The following is a 27,399-nucleotide window of genomic DNA, read 5'->3' on the forward strand; positions in this document are numbered from 1 at the left end:
AGGAATGGGAGAGGGGGTTAGGGCAAGTAAAGATGGGTATTAAACTGCAAGTATAGGGTTTGTAATTGTTTTGTTTGGATGACACATGCCATTGCCCCTTCCTCTCATAATGTTCTTACTGTGTCTTTTGGTTGAAGGCAAGAAGAAAACGAACGCAACTTTGGGAGACTTGCACATCAAAAGTTCTCTCTTGCATCCTACCAAAAATCAGTAATTTTTTTAAGGTTGGGGTGCGTAAGGGGCTACTTGGGATTTCCAAATAGTTGCTCCGGAAGGAAAATCCCTTTTTTCTTGTAGAATTGTTCTCTTTGGCATGTAAGAAATAGGGTGCGCTTAGAAGGAAAGAAAACTTGGGGTTTTGGGGTGGCCTTTAGAGATTGTCATGTGGCCATGCAAAAAATCGTGGACAAACCAAGGCATTGTGGTAGCCATTTAAAGTTCAATTAATTGCATTATTTCATCTCATTTCTTCTATCTCTAATTATCTCTAAACAACTTCATTCTCTCTTCTTTCTCTTTTGACCACTCAATTTATTTCCCCCATTAAAATCATTAAGGCCCCACCAATGGTGAGAGAGGTCAATTAGAATATTTGGGGAAGAAGAAATAGAGTGAGATTTTAAGAAGATATTTGGTGTGGTCATTATCCTCTTGTGGAGGAGTTCCCAGAAGTGTACCCCTTTTCAAACGAAGAAAGTCCTATCTATTTCCTGCTTCAAATTTTCTAGAGGTCGGGTGGCCGTGGGATCTTGGCTTAAGTAGAACTTTTAACAAACAGGAAATCAGTGCAATTGGAAGACCGACTTCTGTTATCAACTCTATTTTAGAGTACATATGTCGACTTGCTAAAATCCCACAAATATAAACTACAAGTCAGAATTGCAACTCATTACTCCAAAATCCAAATGCATTAGAGAATCCTAAAATAAATTAATTTTTAACCTTCTTATTCAACTTTGGGTTCGGGGATGATGGTCGGGTCATATATCTTGGGCCAAACCGTGGATCCTAGAAATCAGAGCATGATAGACAATCCAATCATCACGCGGTGTATAGATTAGAGGGAGGCCAAATGTATTATTAATGCTACCAAAACCCCAACTTCCCAATGGTTTGTGTTTCTAAGTAATCAGAGGAGAATTCTAACATTGTATATCCATGCCATTCAAGAGCCAATTTTTTTCTTAGAAAACGTAAATACAAACATATGCACCAAAGAGGCAGGAAGAATGTCTTAAAGGGTAGAAAATTCTGCACCATGAGCAACCAATATTCCCTAAACGGTATGTTTTTGTGTTTTTTCATTATGCATCATTTATTTCTTTTGTGAATCATTTTCCCACTAAGATGTAATGAGAATCTCAAGGAAATAACCAATAAAATTTTATTCACTATAGACTAACAAGTTCTCAAGAAAAATAGCATGTAGAACCATAAAATCTCAAGACACACAACCAATTACCCAAGTACTAAGCCAAGGCATAAATAATCTAAACGAAACAATTAATAAAACAAAGTGTGAATCATGATTTTGAATCTCAGTTTTTCTGTTTGTCCCAGCACCCACCAAAACCAAGATGACTAGATCGAATCATCCCATCTTCAACGAGAACAAGACGTCCAAAACATCAGATGAATCTAATAAATATATGCTTAGATTTAAGTAATATTTGTGCTTCCTTTACAAAATGGATTAATAGATACTATAACCCCAAAATATCATTAACCAAGACCAGTTCATACATGATTCTAAGAGAGCAAAGTCCCAAAACGGAGAAGCAAAATTGAAAATTTACCAAAATAACATACTGTTCATTTTAATTCTGAAAACGGTAAAATAACATTTTAGGAATTAAAATATTTTACCAAAACAGTAAAAAGTTTTCTTATTCTATAAACAGTAGATACTTTCCCTGTTTTATTTCACTATTTCAGTAAAAGGGTTAAAAAAAAAAGTTATGTTTTACAAAACAATGAATTTTTTCCCCACTTTAACGAAAATATATTAATTCCGAAAAGGTTAAATTACCAATTGCAACATTAAAATGAAGAGTGTGCCATTTTGGTAATTTTTCAATCTTTAGTACATGTTTTGGTAAATCACTCATTCTAAAAATTGTCCTGAGTTTTGTCCAATATTTAAAAACCATAGATAGAATTCCAAACAATGACATAATAAAAATCCATTAAACCATCAAATTCAAAACTCTGATAGTTCTTGAAACGAAGAAACTTAGCAGTTTACTTTCAATCAAACTCAAAACCCTAATCTCAATCTTAATCTAAATTTCTCAGAAAACTTTAAAAAAAAAATATAAAAAAAAAACAAGCAATTTGTCTCTAATCTCTAAAAAGAATTAAAAACCTCTTAACGGTAGGATTTCTGAAAACGAGCGCGAGCTCCACGACCACCAAACTTCTTGGGCTCGCATCGCCTCGGATCTGCAACAAGGAGAGTCCGATCGTACCTGACGAGAATGTCCTTAATCTCCTTCTTCGATTGTTCGTCCACGTATTTCTGGTAGTAAGCCACGAGAGCCTTCGCGATGCTTTGACGAATGGCGTAGATCTGTGAAGTGTGACCACCACCACGAACCCTAATCCTCATGTCGACACCAGCGAATCGATGGCGACCGAGAAGGAGAATTGGTTCATAGGCTTTGTAACGAAGGATCTCTGGTTCGATGAGCTCGATTGGGCAGCCATTGATCTTGATCAAACCTCTGCCGCGCTTGCAGTGCGTCACTGCTACTGCTGTTTTCTTGCGCCCGAAGCATTGGACTGATTCAATGGAGGTCGTGATTGGCTGGTTCATGTCTCCTGATCGATCAAGACCCCTAACGGATCAGAGAGAGAGAGATCTTACAGAGAAACGAATGGAAAGGGGTTTGTGTATTTGTGTTCGACGTTGTTTATAAAGTAGTTTCTAGTTTCTAGTTTCTAGGGTTTTGAGAAAGAACTTAAAAGAACAATGCTGAAGTGACCTTCAGATTGTACCTCATATCGCACGTCTTGACCTTAAATATGTAGAACCATAGATGCTTTCCCCGAGATATGATTTAAAAAGCATCTATGGTTCTTACACACTTTCACGTCAGGATGTGGCATATGAAGTACCGTCTTGAGGTCACACACATGCCCTTTGACGATTTTTTTTGAGAGACTCACTGAAAATTACCAAAATGGCACTTGATGAAAATTAGTATCGTTGAGTTTAGGGCTTAAAATGGGTCAAATTTTATCCACAATATGAGTGATCTGAATTCGATTTTTAACGGATTTGATTTCTTGAAGTATATCCGAATTAGAATATGGGTTGATTTCCCTTGACCTGAGTCGGATACAGGTTCATCCCTATATCCGGATGATATACTATTTTGTATGTTATATATTATATTTTTATATTTTTTAGACTATCATTTATCAACAAGTATGTATTAGGTGTAGTGGTCAAAGAAGCCCCTTTTCAATAGGGGAGAGGTATTGAGTTTAAATTGCATTTAAATTATAATTTTTAATAAATTATTTTGTAATTGTTTGAAATTATTCAAAATCAATTAATTCAATCGAATATGATTTGAGCTAATAGGATCCGAGTCGGGTCTGGATTTGGACTCTAATTAAAAATCTGAATATGGATATGGGTAGACACATATCCGGCCCGTTTTAAACCCTATTTAAGTTGTTATCCAACCTTCTCTTCTTGTTGTCTATCATGCTCCAAACCAACCATGATATTTATAAACAATCTAACTAGCCTCACTAAAAGTCCTTGGACTCACCTTGTAGCATCCAAAAATATATACTTATTTTTCATTGTTGAATTTGGTTTTAAATTTGTGAGTTGCATGGAAGTTCAATAGTTGTTCATTTTCAAAACCTTTGATGAAGCTCGAAAAGAATTGATATATATATATATATATGTGTGTGTGTGTGTGTGTGTTGGGGTTGGGGTGGGGGTGGGGGGTGTGATATGATTTTTAGTGAAATCTATAGTGTTGTGGTGTTGGATTGCCAATGTGGTAATCCATTCTAGTAAAATAACCTTTAATACGACTTAAAATATTACTAAGTTAATAAGGAAAGTGTTTTTCATATATAGAAGAGTCTGTTTACTAGGGTGTGTTTGAAAACATTAGTTGAGGGTGAGAATTAGACTTCCAGGAGTTTAACTCTCACAAGTTCAACAACTAAAGTTATTTTTTTAACTTTGGTGTTTAGTTGCTTTACTAGAGTTGGAACTTCAATTTCATCACCTCCATCGAGAGAGGAAAAAAAAACCAAGTATTAGGGTTCCACTCCAATTGCTTAATCATATTGACAAAATTTTACGTGTTTTTTTAAAAGTCACTATTATATTAAATCACGAGTTTAAATGTTGTCAATTAAATCACAAATTTTCCAGAACATTGCAAAGTTTTCAAAAAATCTTTAATTAAAAAAAAAAAAAACACGATTAATCAATGAATTTTTTGAAAATTCAAATTATTTTTATTTGTAGTATTTTTAAATGTTATTTTAACATATAGTATCTGAAATACATGTTTTTTTTTACATATTTTACAATGTAATTTTTTTTTTTTTTATCCGATGTTTTTCTAACTTTATCGATCTTTTTTCCAATGTTTTCTAGTGCTGGATTATTTCCAAACCCCAACTTTGTCATCATGCTTATAATTGAACCTTAAATCATGAATCATCCAATCATCTCTCAAAGTCAAATTTTCGAATGCCACCTTAACACCGTCTTTTTTTGTTGAAGTTTGTTTTTCGTCTCGTCGGAGTGATTTTTCCCATCAGATCTTTTAACAGTTGTTTGATTTTTGTTCTTATATTCATTTTTGGGTTTTGAAAATAGGAAGAAGAAGAAGTCCTTGTTTTAAATCCCAAAAAAGGAAAAACAAAGAGAGAGAGGTGACCAGAAGATATATGGGCATGGATTGTAACTAGGTTTGATAAAGAAAAATAACGAGAGAGACGATTAAGATTGGGGATGAAGAATAACATGAGAGATGAGTGTGGCAGATTCGGGGAAGAAGGGCGAGGGAGAGTACCTGTTGCAATGGACTTGTTCCTCGAGCCATCACACAAATGTTCGCAACTTTCACCCTTCATGGTGAAGTTGGATTACACTAATGACAAATGAATTAGAAAGTCAACGAGTTATCTACTCTTGTTAGTTGTGCTTCCAAACGTGAAAATTTTAGAAACTCGCACTGGTTATCAAGCTAATAATGATTATTATTGAGAAAAATAATAAATAAAATCTTTTATTGCCACACTAGCTTTCACTAACGCCAATCCAAATGTGTGCAAATTCTTTGGTGATCTACGTATGAATTGAGTTGGCGTTAGCAAAAGTTAGTGTGGCAATAGATTTCCCATTTTTATTTTTATTATTTTTATCAACTATGGGTAACTACTAATTTAAATGAACTTAACACCGTGAGTAAAGTAACATATCATGCAAGTAAAATATCAAGCTGCTAAAACAGTGAATGTAAACTTTCTTTACCATTCACATGCTTATCACAGTGAAAGTAAATTAAGTCAAATAAAGAGAGTTACTATTGACATGCCAACTTTTGGGGATTTCTCCTCAAAGAGAGGAGGGTATGGTGCTATTATTCAAGACCACACAGGTATGGTCAAGGTGGTTGTTGTAAAGTGTGACACCCCTAAATTGGTCATCCATCATGAGCTCCAAGGTGTTTTAGAAGGGCTCCTTTTAGCGACTGCTTTCGATTGTAGAAGGATTCTGGTGCAATCTGACTCCTTAGTGGCTATTAACATCTCCAACGAGAAATGAAGCATTTCTTGGCAAGTTCATCATTTGATTTTGGCAATTAGAAGATCTCTTCTTAGCTTCCAGATGTGTCCTTTCACTTTTTAGAAAAGCCAACAGGGCTACTGATTTGATCACCTCTATTCAAGCAATTGTGGGCTGCAAAGAGCTTGACTATAACTCATTTTCTAGTGATCTTTTGTCAAACCTTGATTAGGATAGTAGAGGTATGATGTACGTGAGGTTGTAGTTGGTTTGGATCTGCCTTAACCCCGAGAACCTTTAAAAAAAAAATCACTAACGTCGCACCAACTATGTGCAATTCTTTGGTGATTTACATAGGAATAAATATGGCATAAGTAAAAGTTGTTGTGGCAATAACAACTATCTAAATAATACCACTATGACTTATTTAAAGAAGTTGATCCTCACATAATCTTATAAATTTAATAAATCCATATTTTTAGAAAACTTAAATTGATATGTACATTGTCCATTGGTTACTACGATGCAAAAATATAATAAAATACAAAACAAGATCAATAGATATGAACTGTCTAACTATCTAAAATAGAAATCCATCAATAAGGGTGTCATTTTGATATACACTCTTACTAAGATACATAAATCCTTAAGAGCAGAAAAAACGTGTTAGTCAAGAATGTTCAATAATACTTTCTATTTGATCATCTTCTTTTGGGAGAGATTCTTGTACTTATTATATTTTTCAAGAGCTATTAGGATCAATGGTATCCCATTGAATTTGTTTTTGAGTTATTACAGTATTTCTAAAATTTGTTAGAAACAGTGTAGTTAATTTTTTTATTTGACTTTGATATGTTACATTTGAAATTAAATGCATCATAAATTTATAGTAAATTCTATAAATTATGGTGATGTTTTCAACGTTTGGCATATTAAATCCTTTAGTTTGAACACCTAAAGTTAAAGATTTTGAAATAGTTGGATTTGTCAAGGAGACAGAGAAATTTGGAAAGCAATTGAAATATAAGGACCATCATGTAAGGTGCCTGAATCATTCATATTAAATGATCTGAAAATTTTATGTGTTTTCAATTTCTAACATGGGCCAAAGCAGAAGTATTGAGGCATGTTCTAGTAAATGGTACTATTGCTACTTGGATAAAACCCAAATGGATATAATTATATTTTTTATTTTGAAGTTTTCTAATAAATTTTGTGGAAGTAAATAAATATTTTTCATTTTTGTAGAAATTGACATAGATTATTTTATTGTATTTATTAGATAGTCATTTATTAATTTTCATTTATCTTTATAAATTTCATGTGTAGGGACTTTTGAAATCTATTCAATTTTTTATTGATTGTTTAATATTCTCATATGAAATTTCATCATTTTGTTTGATTGAAATTATTTTAATCGGATTTGATGAAGAAATATTGCCCATTAGTAGTTTTCTTTTAAAATAATTTCCATTTAAACAAGTTGAATTTTAAATTTATTCTTTCTAGTGACTGGTCAAGGTTTTACTACTATTCTTATAGTAATGATATCTGTGAGTTTTATTACCCGACTAGGAAGCCTCAAACTTAAATCTAAATTTTTTAAAATTAACTTGTTTTAACGAACAAATTTTAAAACAGTTAAGAGAAAATAAAATATGAAATCTAAATATGAAATATTGATATTCTATCCGTATAAAAGCAAATTCTTAGGTTCCTAGCATAATTTCTTGCTTAGGGTTACTACCTTTAAAATCAGGACAGACCTGATTGCCTTTTAGCTATTTTTCGATATAGTACTTTGTATTTTTGACAATAAAAATTGATTACAAAATACAAAGAAAGTTGTATATAAAATTTAAAATATACATTCTTTTGAACTTTTGAAGTAAAATTATAGACTTTTCTGGGTAAATTTTGAAACTTGACTTTGATACAGATTTACATGATCTTTGCTAAATTGGGATTATTTCATTTTTAAAAGAGTATGATGGCATGATGAGACAGAGGTTTACGTGAAAGATGGGAACTGAATTATGAAAACAAGTGAAGAAAGAAGGGATGAAGGAAAGAGAAGTAGGTGAAGATGATAATTATTTCTCTATGTTTTCTCTCAAAAATGGTTCCATCTATTTATAAAAGATTTTGGTAAGAGGATTGAAAATCATTTGAAATCCAGAAGATTCTCAAATTTCAAAAAAATTGAATTCTTTTGAAATTCGAAATATACACATTACTATTTATGAATAGTAACACTATTCATCACGTGACTTTGTGACGGTTTTTTACTATCGCACGAGTGAACAGTAACACCATTTATCGCGTAACCTCTTTTTTATTTTTTGTTTTTTAACAAACTTTCACATACATACTTTTTACATACAAATTTTTTGGACATACATTAAATATGGTATATATCATAAGTGAAGTGTTCTTCGTCTTCGTGATACTTTGATGAGAATCTGAATAAGACTGTGTTGCTATCGATCCTCTGGTAGAGATTGAAACTTTGAGATGTTGTAGTTCATTTGAGATTTTTTTGCATTTGTTTGATAGTTAGTGCAAGGTCTTGGAGAAAAATTGTTGTAGGCGATGATGCTGGAATTGTTGTATGGGAAACTGTAGCTTAGGCATGTGATTTTATTAAGGCATTCATCAACTTTGAAAATTCTGATGGAAATAAATTTTTTTAAGGCGATTCAGTAATTACTTTACTTTAATCATATTTGTCCCACCATTTTACGTAAGTGTTTCGAAATAAGGTAAGAAAACAATACAACAATTCTTTTGAATAATTTCATTTGAGAATCCATGGACAATTGATACGGGCAAAGTAAAACATATTTTGATAGTTCGTTTCTTCAACTTTAAAATTATTATTATTGAATAAATTTTCAAACTGAGGAATTTGATGATATCAATAATGACTCCAAAATATTATCACTATTGTGAATATATCCAACATGGGATTTGATTATTGAATTTTTGACAAAATTGAAGAAATCAAGAATGAGATCATTTGAAATTTTGTATGAGAATAACAAATTTTCATGCATTTTGATAATCCCAATAGGTGTAAGGGATTTGTAGATTATTGATAGGTTTAACATATTTGAAAGCCTAAAAGGATGCTCCCCATTAGTGAGATGAAATGATCTTTTAGATTTTTAATTTGGAATATACAATCTCACTTTCTTGATCAAAGTTGTGAGATATTATTACACTTTGGGATTGGGTTAAAATGATTTCATAGAACTTTGAAGAAATATTTGACTGTTTGTGATTACAGATATATTTTTCAGGAAACAATTGATTTTGGATTTGAGATACAGTCATCAATTTAAATTGCTTTGGAGATAAGGTAAAATTGCTCGCCTGATCTTATGAATGTATTATGATTTTGGATAGATTGGAGAGAACCAATAAGGAGAAATTTGGATTTCTATAGGAATCTATCAATATTGAATGATTATATGAAAATTTTATATAAAATTCTGATATACTTAATTTGTTGATGAAGCATGATGGATGGTTTTATAAACCCAATTTGTTACTATCAATCATGTTGGCTACAAAAGTAATGTAATTATTGTACATATTTCCTCTGTTAATAGATTTTTTTTTATTTGTAAATTTTTTATAAGAGATTTACGAGAAAAACCTATTTGTTACAATTTTATTACAAAAACTCCCTTACTTTATTAAGTTTGTTCCTCAACAAACCTTATCTTATAAACCATGCTAGCCTAACTAAGTAAGATTTCTAATCCTACTAAGGATTCCTAGAGCCACATGGCTTACCACTTTAGCAATCCAACACCATAGCCGTATAGGTTTCATTGAAAAACTTGGATTTGAAAAATTAGAATATAAGAAAAAATCTCTTTTAAGCTTGATCAAAGATGTTGATAATGGACGTCTATCAAAACTCTTAATTTTAAAATTAAAATTTAATATTAAAAATTAATATTTTTTTGAATATCTTAGAATTTTATTGTCTACAATCCCCTGGCTTCAGATTATGTTTTTGGAGTCACAAATTGATGCGATGAGGAAACTTTCCTTACTTAGTGAGGAGACTTTCCTTATTTAGTAGGGAAAATCTTAGTTATCAAATCTTGGGTGGAACTCACATCTTTTGAAAATATTAAATACTTGTAATACCCTCCAAGTTTCAATTAAATGCTTATTATATCTTGACCATGTTTTCACATAGAATATATTGAACTAAGGATATTATAGGTATTTAATCATTTATCATGATGTGGATTTCATTCCAAGATTTGTTAAGTAACAAACTTGATAAAGTAAAGGGGAGTTTTTGTAATAAAAATACGACATTTAGGTCCGCTCGGTAGATCTCTCAAATTTTATTATCTCAAAAAAGGAAAGTAAGAATGTTGTTACTTAGGGACAAATGCAATGCACGTGCATACCCTTGGCAAGAGTTAGGATCACAAGGCAAACTTTGAAAATTTGTGGAATTTTTTTAAATGATTTGTAATTTTATAGTAAGTAAATAAAATATTATATACCTCTTGTTTGCAATTATGTTTAATGCATTTCTCCTCAATTGCTTCGAATTTAGTGGGACACGTGCCTTGAAGAAATGAAGAAGTTAGGTTTGCAATAGGACGTCGGGGAGTGTAGGATAATGAAACATATCATAAAATAAAATTTTAAAATGATAACTATTACAATTTAACTGTAGATTATTTTGTTGAGTACAACACTGTTTTAACAGTATAATAATGGTATGCTATTAGTGGATACGTGCCTTGAAGAAACGAAGAAGTTGGTTTGCAACATGATGCCAGGGACTATAGGATAATGAGACATACCTTGAAACCGAATTTTAAAAGGATGATTATAACGGTTTAACGGTAAGCAAGCATTGCTGTTATTTTGTCGATTACGATATTATTTTACCAGTATAAAAACATACCATAAAACCAAAATTTAAAGGGATAATTATGACAGCTTAACTGCAAGCAAGCATTGTCGTTATTTGTCGATTACGATATCTATTTGAACAGTATAATAACGGTTTGTTATACAAGGACACCACTATAACCGTTTTTTAAAATTATGCGCAATAATCGGAGAAAGACTCCTGCTTAGCAATACATCCTAAAAAGGCACGACATAACTGAGACTAAACTAAGCAAGGGTTAAACCATTATTTCGCACACAGACAACCCAGTATGATTTTATGAAAGAAAAACATAGTATTTTTCAAGAACATGATCCAACAAATCAAAATATGGACATCTATTGATCTAAGTAATATCGATCAATGTTTGTCGCATGAAAATTTGGTTTATCTTCCTGGGCAAATTTTAAGTATTGCAGAACGACGGAGCCCTGTTTTTTATTGTTCCCCCTGTCATTTCTCAGAAAAACACTCCCAATAACAATCAGTTTTTTTACTGGCCATGAACCAATGTTTACTTCAATTAGCTCAAGACTAATCTCTAGGCTTCAACGTCGTTAATATCCTCTGTAATAATTCAAAATTACAAACATGTTGCAGAACGGAGGAGCTCTGTTTTTATTGTTCCCCTGTCATTTCTCAGAAAAACACTTCCATTCATGTTCGATTTTTTTACTAGCCATTAACCAACGTCCTTTACTCTGATTAGCTCCACAATAATCTCAAATCCTCGACATTGTGTAACATTCAAAATAAAAAATTACCTTTCATTTCTCAAAATCCCTAAACTACGAACCTCTGTTTTTTTTCCCATTGTTTCACCCTATCGTCACTCAAAAAAATACTTCCATCTACATTCGATTTAAAATGATCACTCTAAAATACCCTTTCTATCTTATTAGCTCTTACACATTACAACAATTTTGAATCTAAATAATTTTAATACATTCTTTTTTTTGAAATATCCAAAATCATAAATCCATCCTAATCTTCATCTTTTGTATACATTATCATTAAATTTCATACCAATTTAATTTCTTATTCCTAATACATACCAAGCTGTTGATACATTGGAAGGGGTCATGAAATTTACTCTCATTAAATAAATTTCCTACACGCCACAACTCATCCAAAATCTGGAGAATCTACCGTTTTAGGTAGAAGAAGAGAAAGACAGAGAGGAGGCCGCATGGTAGCCTGGTGTGCGCATTGGGTGAAGAGGTTAGAGAGAGGCCAGAGACGTGGCGTTTAAATGAGAGAGAGAGTCAGAGCTTAGAGAGAGAACAGAGGGCCTATCTCTATCTATTTATCAGAGAGAACATTGAGGACAACTTAGTTTACATCACAAATTGGAATTTTTTACTCTCTAATGGCCTAATCCTTCTCCATCACCGCTTCTTCTTCTTTCCCTTTGTTTGTCAGTCTCTCTCCATGTCTCTCTCTCTCTGAAGGTTTCGGGTTTTCTCCTTGAAAAGATCGATTAATTGGTCGATTGGGTTCCTTTGATCTTCATCTGGGTTCTTTAGGTGCGTTTTCTGAAGCCTTTTCTTCATGGATTGTTGCTTGTTTTGTTGTTGGATTAATGGATGATGATTCTGTGTTTTTTAGTAATTTTTGCTGAAATTTGTGTTTATTGGTAGGGGGGAGGGGAAATGAGAGCAAGGTTTGACTCATCTAGGGTTTTCTCCCCTCCTCTACTCCCCCGATCTCTATTTTGCCCCCATGGACTGTTTGAATCTCCTGTTTTTGGTCTTCGACAGTATCAATTTGCTGGAAAAAAAAAATAAATTGGTTTTTGGCTCTGCGATTCTCACTGAAGATCATCGTGAAAGATCACTTTTTAATTTTGTTTTTAATTTATTATTAATCAGTTTTTGAATGTCTTATTTGTTTCTCTTTCTAAGATGGTAGAAGCTACTCATGCATGGAGGGGGTTTGATGATCATGATGAAAGATCACATTTTTTTGGTTTTTTATCAAGCAGTTTTTGAATGTATTTTGTGTTTCTGTTTGTAAATTGGTTGATGTTGATGTTACTCACACATGCATGTATTGTTTCATAGTTCTTGTATCTGGATGGTAATTGTTGCTGCAAAACCCTGTTCTCTCTGTAAGTATCTTGTATGTTGGGTTTGATGATCATCAAAGATCACTTTTTTTTTATTAACCAGCTTCTGAATGTCTTGTGTTTCTTTTTATAAGATGGTGGATGTGGATGGTACTCTGTACTCATGCATGCATGCATGGGTTCTTAGTCTTGGATTTTGATGGTATTTGTTGCTGCCAATCTTGTTCTCTTTGTGTTTATCTGTTTGAACATGAAGGTTTTAACCCTGGGGATGATGGTAACTAAGTTGGCTTGAAGAATTGGGCGTTTGGCAGCTATCCATCTTTTAGTAAAAACTTTATCTTTTTGCAATTTAAAACCTTGGGTAGGAATCCTCAGATTCTTGGATGATCATGGTTTTCAAACTCAGAATCATCTAGGTGAGATGGCTAATACTACGCCTCAGGAAACAGAGGTCCTGAGTTCAATTCCCCCCCTTGGTGGCCACTCCCTGGGACGTATCCTAGTACACCTGGTATGCGTGGAAGGAGTGACATACGTGCCTTGTGGGATTAGTCCGGTGCTCTAAGAGGGTTGGATACCCAAGGTACAAAAGAAAAAAAAAAAAAAAAAAACACTAGGGCCAAGGCTAAATACTCAATTTGAGTTGGATACCTCAATGTCTTGTAACAAAATTGAGGAGTCAAAATCCACAGTGTTTTTGGAGAACTCATCCATTTTTTTCCCGAAAACTTGGCATTGTTGACTGGTTTGATATTTGTTTTTTAAATTCTAAAAATGTTTTTTTATGATTTTAAATGTTTGTGATTAATATGAAACACAAGGTTTGTGATTGTGGAATCTATGAACCATTCTATTTTTATTTTTATTTTTAAAACTATATGTATACATTTTAAATTGATGTTTAAACCTTTTGATTTGGTTTGGAAGGGTTTTGTCTCATAAGATCCCATACGGCTTTGAGATGAGTAAGAATCGGTGGCTATCGATCTGATTTGGAATATCGGTTTTGAAACCATGTGGGTGATAGCTCAATTATTTTTTTATTTTTTGATAAGTATAGAGATATTATTACATAATAGGTGAAGTAGGTTGAGGAGGTCTACTAAATTAAAATCTATATGAGATTTTCTAACATGTTTCTAAGCACTTGAGATCCCATTTAGAGAAAGTCCTTGGAAAAACAACTCTTAAAGCACACAAGACTCCATTTGGAAGGGTTTGTCTTGTTAGATCCTAGAAGACTTGTTTGAGGTGACTTAGCCTTAGTAGGCGTGCTTCAAGGCGGGGCTCACCGAAGATGCCGTAATAGATGTGAGGCAATGCACTGTAAGTGAGGCGCATCGAGGCACACGCCTTGATGAGGCACAAGGCACACTAGGCGCACGCCTCACTAAAAAATTGAAGTAATAAATGCATTTTGTTTAAATGTGACACCAATTCATATTAGATTCACATCTTTACATTAATTTTTTTTTTTTTTTTTTTAAGTATAATTTTTTTATGATTAAAATTGTTGAATTTTATATTTTGTCATTTTTAGTGGCTCAAGCCCATTAGGAACAAGTTATCGCTTAGTTGACTTAGGCCCGATGGGGGTATAAGACTTGTTGGAAGAGTCCACCTTTCTAGGGCCAGGTCAAGGATCAACCAAGCTTGACTCAGAACACGTCCATTGATAGTCCTAGTCATGGTTCAAAATATTGAAATGTATCGGTCGATATGTTTTAGTATCGGCCAAGACCGATAAGACCCTCACGCGTTGAATGTTTCAAGAATGTATCGACTAATATAGGATCGTTTTTTTTTTAATGGAAAAATTCCTCCAATACGACATTTTAAACCTTGATCCTAGTTGTTGTATCATATCAGCAACAACACAAGTTATTGGCCAGATTCTACTTTTTCTTTCTTGATTATTGTTCTTTTTTCTCTCTAATCTTTTCTCTATTGTTGATATTCCTTCTTCCTTTTTAAGTGTTGAATACTTCAACTTGTTTATAAAATTCATATTTATATGTATTGTAATTATATTTTATCTAGAATTCATATTTCATTATTTAATTTATTAATTTTATAAGTTTGTTATGCTCTGCTTCACTCAAGCGTGTGCCTTGCTTCATGCCTTAGGTACTAGCAGGCCTTTGCGCCTTAAGTAGCCTTTCACCCTTAACTACGCTGCTCTATTTTTATCATTGTTGTTGCCATCTATAGTAGCTTTCCCCCCTTGGAGAACTGATCTTGGATGTATGTCATTTGCAAGAACTTGTAAGCATGCATATGAGTGAAAGCCATTTTTCGGCTAACAACTGGCATGCACAACAAAATTAGACCAAATTCTTACATGAAATTGAAATCATCCATAGCAAATGTAGATATAACCTAATATCGTCGATTACGAGGATGCAATGTTGTATCTCCTCCCACATACTTCACTAGTATATTGATCTTTGAATTTACCTCATGCACAACCTTTTGCAGAGGGTTTACAGTTTCTACAGTCTAACAAACCTATTTGAAATTAACTTATCTTTCATAGAATACCCCAAATCCGATCCACATATAATCATAGTTCATGCTCTCCAACAAAATATGGATACAAATGTGATGACAAGTTACCTTGAAGGAGATGCAATTGATTGATTTCATGTGATCTCAGTACTTAGGAGTTCACTCTTGTCTATTCATGCTGCAGTACCGACAAGCATTTTGCTTTCATTTCAACTATAATTTATGTTGTTAATTGCTCCATCTACTCCAAGATCTACCAGTATAAGTGATATCTTCTCTTAATTTCTTGTCTTGTTGTCATCTCATGTTCTGTTTGTTTATCCATTTAATTACTTCTCTGATGCTTTTAAGTGCTTCTTCGTTCTTCATTATATCTTCTGATAGTCAGAAATTAAAAATCTGATCTGTACCCATACGGCCATACCATGACCAAGTAGATTGCAACTAGGGTTTCCTTCCAATGTTGATGGATGAACACAAAGAGTAGCTAACTTGTTATCGATGCACTTGGAGCTACACTTCCATTGAAATTTCAGTACTGATTTGACACACGAGTCTTGCTTGTATCATGTCCTTTTTTTTTTTTCCTTTAGTTGCTATGTAATTGAAAACGCTACAAGCTTTTTTAGTTATTTTGCACTTTTAGATGGTTTTACTTTTACATTCATTTAATGACTGTGATTGTATTGATAAGGTTTAAAATTTTGACTTGGAGGAATGTTGCGGTCAAGTAAAAATCTTTACATTCACTGAAACAGAACAAAACATTCTAAATCATTTAGAAAAATAACTTACAACACTTTTTGTCATATATATCACACTGTTTCATGTTGATATATCCACCATTTTTCTCCCAAATTCTTATCTTTCTTACGGTTTGAAGGTTGAAGGAGATAGAATCTAAAGGTTAGAGATGAGGGTACACATTTTCTCCTTGAGGTTGCGTATGATGGGTTTTGGGGAGAGAAATTGAGGTTGTTGGCTAGACGTTGAAGACAATTGATTTGTCTTTTAGAGAAGACTGACGTCAAGGGATATATCATCAGTTTAAAAACATAGAGGGCACGTCAAATATTCCTCTCTTCCTGATTTCTGATTTGATTTCATTATGTTCCTGTTCTTATCCGAATGTTTTGGCCAAAACATTTCGAGACAAATCATTACACACTAAAACATTTTCATTAACTTTAAGTCCAGATATGTTTCATATCCGAATCTTCAAATAATGTTACGTAGTTTGTCAATACATTCTGAAATGGCACAATATTTTAAATCATGGTTATTAGACACTTCTAATATTTTTGACGGTGTACACATTAATTAATAATGTGATCCTGTATAGAATTGAATGCTGTGGATCCCTTATTCCAGGTAGTTGTGACAAAAGGCTTGCTTTATTGTGATGATGATGATTCCAATCTTTTTGTTGTCCTCCCTGTCACACTACTAGCTTTTTTTAACCAATCTTGCAATGTACTAGGATTTGTTTTAGAGAGCTCTCAACTTTTTCTTAAATGAAGAAAATATGTGAATGGTTGAGAATAGTAAAAGTTGGGGTGCCAATAGAAGCTCTCTCCTTTATTTTTTTTTGCTAGATTCCTATTTTTTGGGTTTATGATTTTATACGAGTCTAATCATAATTGTAGACAACTACTGAAATTGTTTTGAGTGTATAATGTTTTGGTAATGTTGATTCTAATTTGAGACAAGCCTTTGTAATGTTTGAAGAGTGTGTTTTAATCTTTAATTGAGGTGTGATAAATAATTTCAGAAATTGGGGTGTAATAAGTAAAAGTTGGGATGCCAGTAGCAGCTCTCTTGTTTCACTGATGTTCCAAATTATGTCACTCTTAATTTTGTGTGTTGATTTACAGTTATTAAACTAGCAAACTAAATGTTGTTCTTTTGTATACGTGTTGCCTGATTTCAGGTTTATCAGAGAATTGTTGAATGTGAACACTGTTGTAGTGGTATTATATTCTTCGCCACCTCACTAACTTTTTAAGAAGAATACACAGCTTCCCTAATGCAAGGGCAAAGGAGTACTACTAACTCTCTCCCTGATACATTTGAGTTTGAACATGGATCCAGTACAAGTAACGTTGGTGCGAATCAGCCACACTTTTGGAACAACAGGCTACATCCAGTAGACAGCCTGTTACCAGACTATCAGCGATCTCAGAATGATGCAAACAATACTTATATGAATGCTGTTATCTGTGATGGGAGGAGCTCAAGTGACTGGCAACCTAGTTCTAGTGAGAACCGGAGTAGTCAAATCACCCATGATGAAGTCAAGTTGGAAGAAAGGCGTTATGAACCGACCAATATTCTTTCTTTGGAAAGTTTGAATGGAAACCGCTCTAGCAACCCGGATCCAAATGGGCCATTGTATTTGCAAAATTTGAGTTCTTCTGACATTCCTCAGAACCCAAACTTAAGCGCAAGTTCGGGCAGCAGTGGCAATGGCGATCAGACCATGGAATCAAATATTTCTAAGCCAGGTGGATCTGAAACTGAGCATATTCCTTCTGCTGGGAATACTGGGAATTTAACAGATGAGAGTGATGGTAGACCAGGTAGTAGTTCATTGGATGGCCGACGTTTATCTTGCAAGAGGAAGGCCCATGAAGGTGGAGTTTCGAGACAGCTGTCTTTAGATGGAGGTCCAAGTGGCTCTCATCGAGCTGCAAACAGTGTATGGAATGCCGTTCCTGCTCATATAAATGCCGCTAGTAGCTCAAGCATTTCTACCTCGACAGCAAATCCCATTGCTGTTAATTCTCCGCAGTTGAATCCGCAACTTGGGGTTGGTGTGAGAGTAGTCGCCTCTGATAGCCATCCTACTTCAAGTATGGTAGGAAATGCAGAAAGCTCTCCGGGAAATCTTTATATGAGTATCTTTTCTGCACGTCAAGCCACTAATTCCCATCCAACTTTAAGTGTAGCAGGAAATGCCGAAAGCTCCTCCCAAGGAAATGTTTATATGAGCATCAATCCTGCACATCAAGCCTCCCCTTCTAATCTACCATCGACAAGGAATGTAATAAGGCGTTCTCATGTTCATTCACCCCATCAATTGTTACCCCATCAAATGTTGCCCCATCAAATGTTACCTCATCAAATGTTACCTCATGAATCGTCTTCTAGACCTCTCCCATTTAACCACCCAACAGCACCTAATACTACTTCTCCTATGAGTCAGCCTCATATCATACATGTTCCTGGTTTGCAACGAAACATGCACCCTTCCCCTTGGAATGGAAATTCAAATTTAAGGGTTGGTAGTGCGTCAGGTGCTTCGGTTATTCCTGGAGAGAGAATTGTGCCACAAGAGGAAGTACAAGTACATTCAAGAGGCATGCCAAGAAATATTTCGGAAAATCCTATGTTTTCACAAGTAACTGATTTGAGAAATTTTGCACAAGACCCATCAAATTGGAATTTAACCAATGGAACTATAAACATTCCTGGAAATGTTGCATCTTCATCTCAAATTGGATCTAGTTCAGGGGTTTATCGATCCATTCCTCCTCCTTGGGTGTCTCACAACAATCCTCCCATCCATTATCCGCGACAACTATCAGAAGTCGTCCGTCGATCTGTGATTATTCCATCCGCGGGCTCTGAGCCTGGGGGCTCAAGTAGCAGCTTCCCACCTGTACGTTCAGTTCCGGCTTCCTCACAAGAGATGGTTCCTTCAGCTCAAGCTGGTCACCCAGGGAATCATCAGCCTTATGCGAGATCAACAATCTGGACGCCTAGACAAGGTGATGGTCTTCCTTTGCCATTTAGGTCTTTGGCTGCTGCCGGTGATGGGAGAAGCAGGCTACTATCTGAGGTTTGTTCTCGATATGCATCTTTTACTGATGTTTTGCAATTTATGTGGAGTTGTTACTCGGATGCCACATTTTTCACTTAAAATGTCAGTTATAACTCCCATTGTAGTATTAGGGCAGCATAACATCGTACTTTTATGTGGCACAATTAATTTTTTATAACATGTTACTTTGCATAGAGAACGTTCCAATTTCCTTGAAATTGAATCCAAGCAATTTGTGTGAGGATGAATAATTCTGATTTCCATACAGTTCTGCATTTAAAGGTTTCCTTTCAATGGTAATCTTGGAGGAATGTAGTTTTACTCACTAGATTCTCTCTTCTTTACAGCATAATCTACATTCCTACTTTTGCATTTGTTATTTTCATATCGTCTATTAGAAGAAAAAAAAGAGTGTATATAAGACATGACTAAAATGGTTAATGGAAGCTCAACAGGTTTAAAGAGTTCCCGTGGATTGCTGAAGGAGATCCTTTATCCCTTTTCCTTCTGGGTTTTTTTATTTTTTTATCATTATTATGTGAAAGCTTTGGGAAAGAAGATAGTGAGATTAGTAGAAAGGGGGTAGTCTAGAGGGGTCCAGGGTTGAGAAGTTACAAGTGCCATATTACCCAGAAATCTCAAAATGAATGTCGTACCTGTGTCGGACACTTCATTTGTTAGGTATAAGTGCTGTGTCAATGATGTCCCCAGATAGTGTCTCCTATGTACTCAGGTCACATTGGTGCAAATGTATTACTGTATTTTTCTGTAGCTTAGAATTATTGTGTGTTGTTTCTTTCTTCTTCAGTAAGTATAATATTATTTACTCTTGTCTATTTGTAGGCTAAGGTGCATTTATTTCTGATGCTAAGATGGGCTAAAAGTATGATCTAACTCATTCATTATACCTTTTACTATGCACTTGTGAAATTTTGGGTACTTTGGAGCTTTTTTGTTCATTTTAAATATTTTGATATTAAACACCAGGTTAGAAAATCAAAATATCATTTCACATTTTAAGTTGTGATATCATATATTTAGATACATTATGATATGTGCAGGATATATGGGAGAATTTGAACCCCAATGTTACATATTGGTATCCTCGATTTAGACTTTCTAACGTTAGACAGGAGATCTAAAGATACTCATCAAGGTCTTGATATTTTGTATGTAATATAAACTTAAAAGTGCAAGACATGATGTCATTTAAAGAGGATGTTGCCCATAGTGGAAATGTGTTTTCAAAGGGTTGTTTGACCTAAAAGTAATTAAAGGGTAGGTTTAAAGGAAATTATAGGACTATCTATGCTTTATGGGGTCATAGATTGAGTGTAATAGATAAGGGGATGATGAGTAACCTAGTGGAAAGACTAGGAAGGAAAATCAGAAATTAGCATTTTGGAGTAGCTCTAATAAGTTATTGGATGAGAGAAAGCCAATTGAGATGGTTTGGGCATATATGTAAACGTTAAATATTAATTATGGCATCCATGAACAGTGTTTTCTTAGGTTGAAGCATGGAAGCCCTTATAAGATGACACGAAAGCTGAAATGGATGTGGATCGAGGTATTAAGTAGTAAAGTTCAATTGAAAAATGGGATTCAATGTTGTCCACCTTGGATGTCTGGATGGAGTAGTGCATGTGTTTAGCAAAATTGTGTGTATCTTTGTCCAAAGAAAACCAATTCATTTGCTAAAGTTATCGTTTTGTGTTAAGTGACAACTATTGTAAATGTTGGTTTCAAAGACAAGATACCAATCATAATTAATGAAGTATGCATTCTATGATCACCGGTGAATATACTGGATTCTCCATTTATATCGATTAAAGTTTGTCCATTCACTAGTAGACATAGATTCTTTGCGAGTATACTTTTCTCTATTAATTATGAGTAATTAATTTTGTAATCTATCTATGGTAAATGACATGATAATGGCTCATAATTATAAAAAAAGGTAATTGTTGGAACTAATAATCTAAATGTCAATATGTTTAAATATATTATTTAATAAATTGACATATGTGAGGTGGTTGTGGTCACATATACTAATACCGGTTTCGACTTTTGCAAGCCTGTCTTAGGCAGGCTGGGATGCTCCCCTGCCCCATTGACAGCACTACAATTCATTTTTATTTATGTCAAAAAAATCTGAAGATGTAAGTAAACTAGTTGAATTTACTTTGGAACTTAATCACAGTTTACAAAGTAATTGCAAAATGTCATTTTGGGTATGGAGAAAGAAGGTTTTTTTGCGTGGTAAAATACTAGTAAAAGATCAATTTATATCGAAAATGTGAGTTGAGTGCCAAATGCTTATGGCTTGTTGGGTTGCCATTTTTGCGTGAAGTGAAGTTATTTTTGAAAGCTTTTTCATGCAAAAAATTATCTTTTTTCTAGAGAAAATTAGCTATCCAATTCCAAACTGCTGCTTATTTTTAAATTAAGGGATTTTGGGGTCTTATTTCACCTTGGGCATCTTCAAGTGAGACAAATCATGAATTAGGTTCTGATTCAAAACAAGCATCGATGCTCAAGATTTATTTATTATATTATATTATATTCTGTGTGTTTCGATGTAATAATTTAATTGGACCTACTTATAATTTAATGTTACTAATACATTGATGGTCTGGCTAATGATATCAATTGTTTTCTCTATAATAGATACGCAATGTCTTGGACTTCATCCGGAGGAATGGTGATGGCATGAGATTTGAGGTCAGATTTTACCTTTTATCTTTGTTATGCATATATGATTCTATACTATATACCAAAACCTAGTATAACAATTTACATAGCACATCATTTTTGGCTGGTTACAGCACAAATATTAGGGGTAGTAGATATTGATTACGTGTAGATTAGATGCACTATATCATTATTGGTGTATGTTGTACATATACTATAGTTTGTCCTTGCCTTCCGGCACGGGCACTCTCTTTAAGGGGGTAGAAGAGGAAAAACAATAAAATTGGAGGGGCATTATTGGAAAAGGTGTAGTGGAAGAAAGGCAATAAAGTTTGAGGAGTATTCTTGGAAAGTGAGGTAGAAGAGGAGGGACTATAAAGTTAGAAGGGCATTCTTGGAAAGGAAAATAATAGGAAAGACAATAAAGTTAAAAGGTGTTCTTGGTATTCGTAGTGCGGTTAAAATCCGAACCCCTGTTATGTGGGGGATAAAGGGAGTCCATCCTTGTGTTTTATTATATAGATATATTAAATAGATATTAGTATCATTCCTATTAGATTGAACTAGTAAGAACCAATACAAAAATAGGATTAAGATGAGTTGGTTTTCATTATTGGATTCCTATAATCTTCTATAATTCTATATAAACCCTTGATTAGGTTAATAGAAGTGAGCATTTTTTAAGCTCTCATTCTTTTTATAGTATGAAACAGGTTGGTTGATCATCTATATAAACCGTTGATGATGTTTGATATAAGCAATGAATTATTATTCATGTACTTTGCTTCCTTTCTATGAATGGTGCTAGTTGCATCGTGCTCATACTCCACGTCATGGTGTGTGAATCTGGTAGATGCCATTTTTTTACTATGTTGCTAGCAAGTTTCCATTAAGTTGTAACCTTTATCACTTGCCCCCCATTGGGTCTAAACTTTGTACACTTCTACATTATTTTGGTTATTGTTTACTCGACCATGACTTTGTCTTGATTCGGTCTATTGGAGAGACCCACATGCCTTCATTTGCTTCTCTCCCTCAAAAGGAACATGAGGAGGTTGGCTGAATAGAATAAACTCTTGATTCGATTGAATCGTGACCTCATCGACAACCTCCTCTCATCATTCATCATTGACTAGGGTTTTCTCCCCATGCAAAACAACCCGTATTTTGCAGAACCATCCACCAACGTTCTAACTCCCTAGTTATCATGACTGTCACTGACCAGCGGTGTTCATCTTATCGCCGCTTCAACTAGATGCATCAACTACCATCGCCACAGCAACAAACATCATTATTTTTCCTCTCAATTGAACTACAGTCCCAATGGGTATCATCTTTCCTGAATCGATTTCTCCCTTTTATCTGGTATAGAATCCCCAAAACAGGTTTCTGGCTTGCCATAAAAAATTTATGCTCCTTAATAGAATCTCTATGGTTTCTGTCATTGCAAAACTAATTTCTTCTCTTTAGGTTAGTTGCATTGACTTTTCTAAAAGGATACTTGTATATGAGGATGTTTTTCTGATTCTGACAATCCATGGATGTGACATCACTTCCACCCCCCATTTGCAGGATGGTGATTAGCATTTCTCATAGATTATAGTTTCTACCCTTTCCATTGAAATTTTATGTAGAGAAAACACAACATTAAGCCTATAAAAAATATCATTAAATAATATATTCTCTTTTCTACTGGGTGTATTATACATATAGTAAGTGAGTAAAAATATCTAATTTTTACTAAATTTATTAGGTAGTAAAAATTGAATAATATATTCTCTTTTATCTGGTATGTAATCCCAAAAAAAATTAAATTGATTAGGTTGTAAAAATTCCTACTTTTGTATATAATTTAATTTTACAAATAAGTATTATATTTGTAAAAAGTAAGGCCTTATTATTATATAGAGTTTGCCCGTGCTATACCTTTCGGGTTAAGGGGGTAGAAGAGGTAAGGTAATAAAGTTGGATGGGTATTATTGGAAAAAGGGTAGTAGAGGAGATACAATAAAGTTGGAGGGGGTATTAATGGAAAGTGAGATAGAAGAGGAAAGAGAATGTTGAAGGGGCATTCTTGGAAAGGAAGAGAAGAGGAAAGGTGACAAAGTTAAAAGTTGTCCTCGAGATTTGTAGAGAGATTAATTCCCAACGCCTCTTTATGTGGGGGATAAAGAGAATGGGGTCAACCATTGTGTTTTATTATATAGATTTTACAAAGAAGCATTCTGTTTTAAATTATTCAAAATTCAATGAAAAGTCCAAGAATTTTACCTTTTGGTCTTTACGGAATGAGAGAAAGATTCTGTACCCTTGTCAGAATTTGACACTTGCATTTGTGTCCATGAACTATGTGTTTTGGTCAGCCTACTTTTGTATTATTTCTTTCGGTTTGGTTTTAGTTGCTCTTTCAATTTCTCGGGACTTCCCTCACTGGTGTCAAATTTGGTAACACATCAACATAGCAGTTCTATGATGACACTGGGCTTAGATTTTGGCAATCCCCGCAGATCGTAGATCACTGATCCCACCGAGTTTGAGTGTAGAGAGAACCATTTTATTTGATGCACAACCAATCAACATTTCAAGTCCTTAAATAGCACAGAGCACATTTTAATGTGTTGGAATGCGGTGAAAGCAACCCCCCGGGTCTTTTGTAGTTGGCTCGTGGACACAAAGGCGCTCCATGTACTAATATTTTATCTAGATTTGACCTTTGACTTCCACTCATGACAAATTCCAGGATGTTCTTATTTTTGAGCAGTCGATACTTATGGGAGCGACCAACTTGCAAGATAGGCACCGAGACATGCGGCTTGACGTTGACAACATGTCTTATGAGGTAAATATGACATATTTATTGGCACTCAGTTTCTAGACATTTGTGATGGGAGCTATGTTCACTAACCACAATGTATTTGTCTCTTAGGAACTATTGGCATTGGAAGAGCGCATAGGATTCGTGAATACTGGGTTGGGTGAGCATGCTATTTTAACTTGTCTAAAGCGACACAAATATTTATTGATCAATGATGAAGGAACTTCTTCAGAAGCTGAACCATGCTGTATCTGTCAGGTTAGAATTACTTGGATCTTCTATCAGAAGTTTTGCCCAGCCATGCTTTTGTTTGAACTCACTATTCGCCATGGTTGATCCCTGAAAAGTCTTGTTTAAACGTGTTTTGTACTTGTCTGAACACGTTTTAAACATGTTTTTTTTTTAAAATAAAAAAAAACCCAATTTTTTTGTATGCCTACGGTTAATTTCTATGGCCTTATGGTTGTTTGTGCTTTTGATTCATTGTTTAATGTAGGATTTGATGATAATGACTTAATGTTATAAATTTTTTTAACAGTGTTATTTTGCTCAAAAGATACATTGACTGGTAGTCCTTTTTGTAAGTCATTATACAATGTATAATTATGTGTTGAAACATGTTATCATACATGGATATTCAATACTATTTTTTTGCTAAAGAATTTATTGTAAAACTTAGGACAATCGTCTAATGTATTATGCATTATATTATGAGTACATTTTTTTCTTCACAATTTTTAATATATATGGTTTTTTTTTTCCCTCATTTCTTTCCCGTATTCTCCATTTTTTACAAAGTTTTCCCTTACTGTTTTAAATTCATATTCCGACTTGGTGACCATGCCTACTATTGCAGGAAGAATATGTTGAAGGGGAGGACATTGGGGCGTTGAATTGCGGGCATGAATTCCATACTGATTGCATTAAGCAATGGCTAATGAACAAGAACATATGCCCCATTTGTAAACTGACGGGCTTGGGTATATAAGCAAGAAGCCCATCGACTTTCGGCCTCACTTGTTTCGGATTGGATCAAGTTGGTGTGCCCAAAGTCTGCGAGTTCTTGCTGTTATTGAATCCAAAAACTTCATGAACTATTTTAGTTTTTTTTTACCCTTTAATATATGCTCATGGCAGTTGTTTAGTCTGAAGGACGGGTTAGAGGTTTGCGTAGTGTGGCAAAACCAACAATTTTCAGGCCAGGTGGAACGATAAGGGACGGCTAAAGAATGATTGATGGCAGAAAGCGGGATAATACATGTAGTTTGGTACCTGAAAGTCTCGGTTTATAGTTGTCTTGGAGGTATGAAGGTGGGATATAATACATGAGCAGTGAGAAGAACCAGGTATAGGATTATACCTAAACAATGGTGAACTTCAATAATATAAAAACATCTATAGATGATTTTAGTTAATTAATTATGGTTATGTAATTCAGATTGGTCGTGGTGGATGTGGAGGCCGTTAATTGTGGCCATTCGATCCATATTTGGATCCTCATTTGCATGGCCCGTGGTTCTGGTTGAGGGCGCCATTGGTTTCTGAAAAAAAATGGTATGGGGTTGGTTTTTTTAAAATCGACCTAAACATGTCTCAGCCTAGTTATGGGGATGAGATTGGAGCCCTTATGTTGGAACCCATATCGATCAAAGTAGTAGACCAGTTTTGATCTTATTTGAAACCATAGTTTAAAAATCTTGTTCGAGTCCACATGGAAAATTGGACGATTAAATCGAAAATTAACTGACCTCATCTTCTATCCCCAACCATTTCAATCTCTTTAAAATCCTAGCTTTTTGTGTAAAATTCTCAACTTTTCTATTAAAAATCTAGCATCTTCAATCTCATTGAACTGGTTCAACCTCATCTTTTAATCCATTTGACTTCAGCCTCTCTATGAAAATTCTGTTCGTCCTAAAATTCCTATCTTCTTGAGGTAGGTACATAGGTTGAAGAGTAGTGTTGTTTAAACACTATTGGTTTTGGGGAGAAAAGTAATGGGTATTCGGCGAAGACTTATACTCTGCCCCCTCTGTCCCCTCTCTTTTGTTCTCAAAAAGCATCCCACTTAAAAAAAAAAAAGAAGAAAAAATTCAATTAGTACATTGATGTCCTCTTGCCGAACCCATTCAATACTTATGATTTCTATACATCATAAAATTCGGTGGCGACTCTAGTCCAAATTCTCACGTTGTGAAAAATGACCCATTTCATATAGGAGAAATAAGAGGTCAAATTAACCCGAGCAAGGGAAGACCTGATCCAATTTCAAATTGAGTTCCCCTTTGATCGCATGTGCGAAGAGCAAAGGCATCTCAAAACACACTATGTGCGCATCTATGGTGGAAAAATATCTTAGCATGTCATGGTCCTCACTTCAATAACTAAAAATTGAAGGTGATCTTCTATATATAATAGAAGGATGGTTTGTCCAATAATATGGGGCAACACATTCGAGAGAAACAATTTTCTTTTGCTTGAAAATTTCAAAACATCAACCAAATCTTTTCCACCCAAAAAATTTCTCTACCTGAAAAGTTAAGGAATGTATGATTGTGCATGGAAAATGGGCAGAAAAATGAATTTTCTGTGTAAAAGATGATTTTCAGGTGTATGATTGCACATTCGCCTATAACTATCCAAAGCGATATTCCATCCCAAGAAAAAAAAAAAAATCTTTCCCCAACCCAACCCTAGGAAAATGAGTTTTCCATCTTTAAATGCTATTTTATCAATTTTAATTACCCCCCAAAACTAAAAACCAACCCTCTTTTTTGACATTTTT

The 27,399-nt window shown here is 34.2% G+C and overlaps 2 protein-coding genes across 4 annotated transcripts; one reads left to right on the forward strand and one right to left on the reverse strand.

The window, feature by feature from the left end:
- Positions 1-2,168: 2,168 nt before the first annotated feature.
- LOC147403814 (small ribosomal subunit protein uS9) lies at positions 2,169-2,912 on the reverse strand. Its single transcript, XM_086439547.1, has one exon. The coding sequence runs from the start codon at positions 2,813-2,815 to the stop codon at positions 2,369-2,371; it is 447 nt and encodes a 148-aa protein (XP_086295673.1). The 5' UTR covers positions 2,816-2,912; the 3' UTR covers positions 2,169-2,368.
- Positions 2,913-11,812: 8,900 nt separating this feature from the next.
- Positions 11,813-26,047, forward strand: LOC147403815 (putative E3 ubiquitin-protein ligase RHG1A). Of its 3 annotated transcripts, XM_086439549.1 has the most exons (7): positions 11,813-12,229; positions 12,767-12,813; positions 17,213-19,123; positions 21,776-21,829; positions 24,540-24,638; positions 24,726-24,872; positions 25,471-26,047. In XM_086439549.1, exons 3-7 carry the CDS (start codon positions 17,309-17,311, stop codon positions 25,600-25,602), a joined length of 2,247 nt encoding a protein of 748 aa, XP_086295675.1. In that variant the 5' UTR covers positions 11,813-12,229; positions 12,767-12,813; positions 17,213-17,308; the 3' UTR covers positions 25,603-26,047. The 3 variants fall into 3 exon arrangements, with proteins under 3 accessions (XP_086295675.1, XP_086295674.1, XP_086295676.1); XM_086439548.1 differs by lacking the exon at positions 12,767-12,813; XM_086439550.1 differs by lacking the exon at positions 12,767-12,813 and having other exon boundaries at positions 11,816-12,229; positions 24,561-24,638.
- Positions 26,048-27,399: the final 1,352 nt, after the last annotated feature.

This window comes from Akebia trifoliata, chromosome 4 (assembly GCF_017979445.1).
Source record: "Akebia trifoliata isolate Shusen 1 chromosome 4, ASM1797944v1, whole genome shotgun sequence".
Lineage (NCBI taxonomy): Eukaryota > Viridiplantae > Streptophyta > Magnoliopsida > Ranunculales > Lardizabalaceae > Akebia > Akebia trifoliata.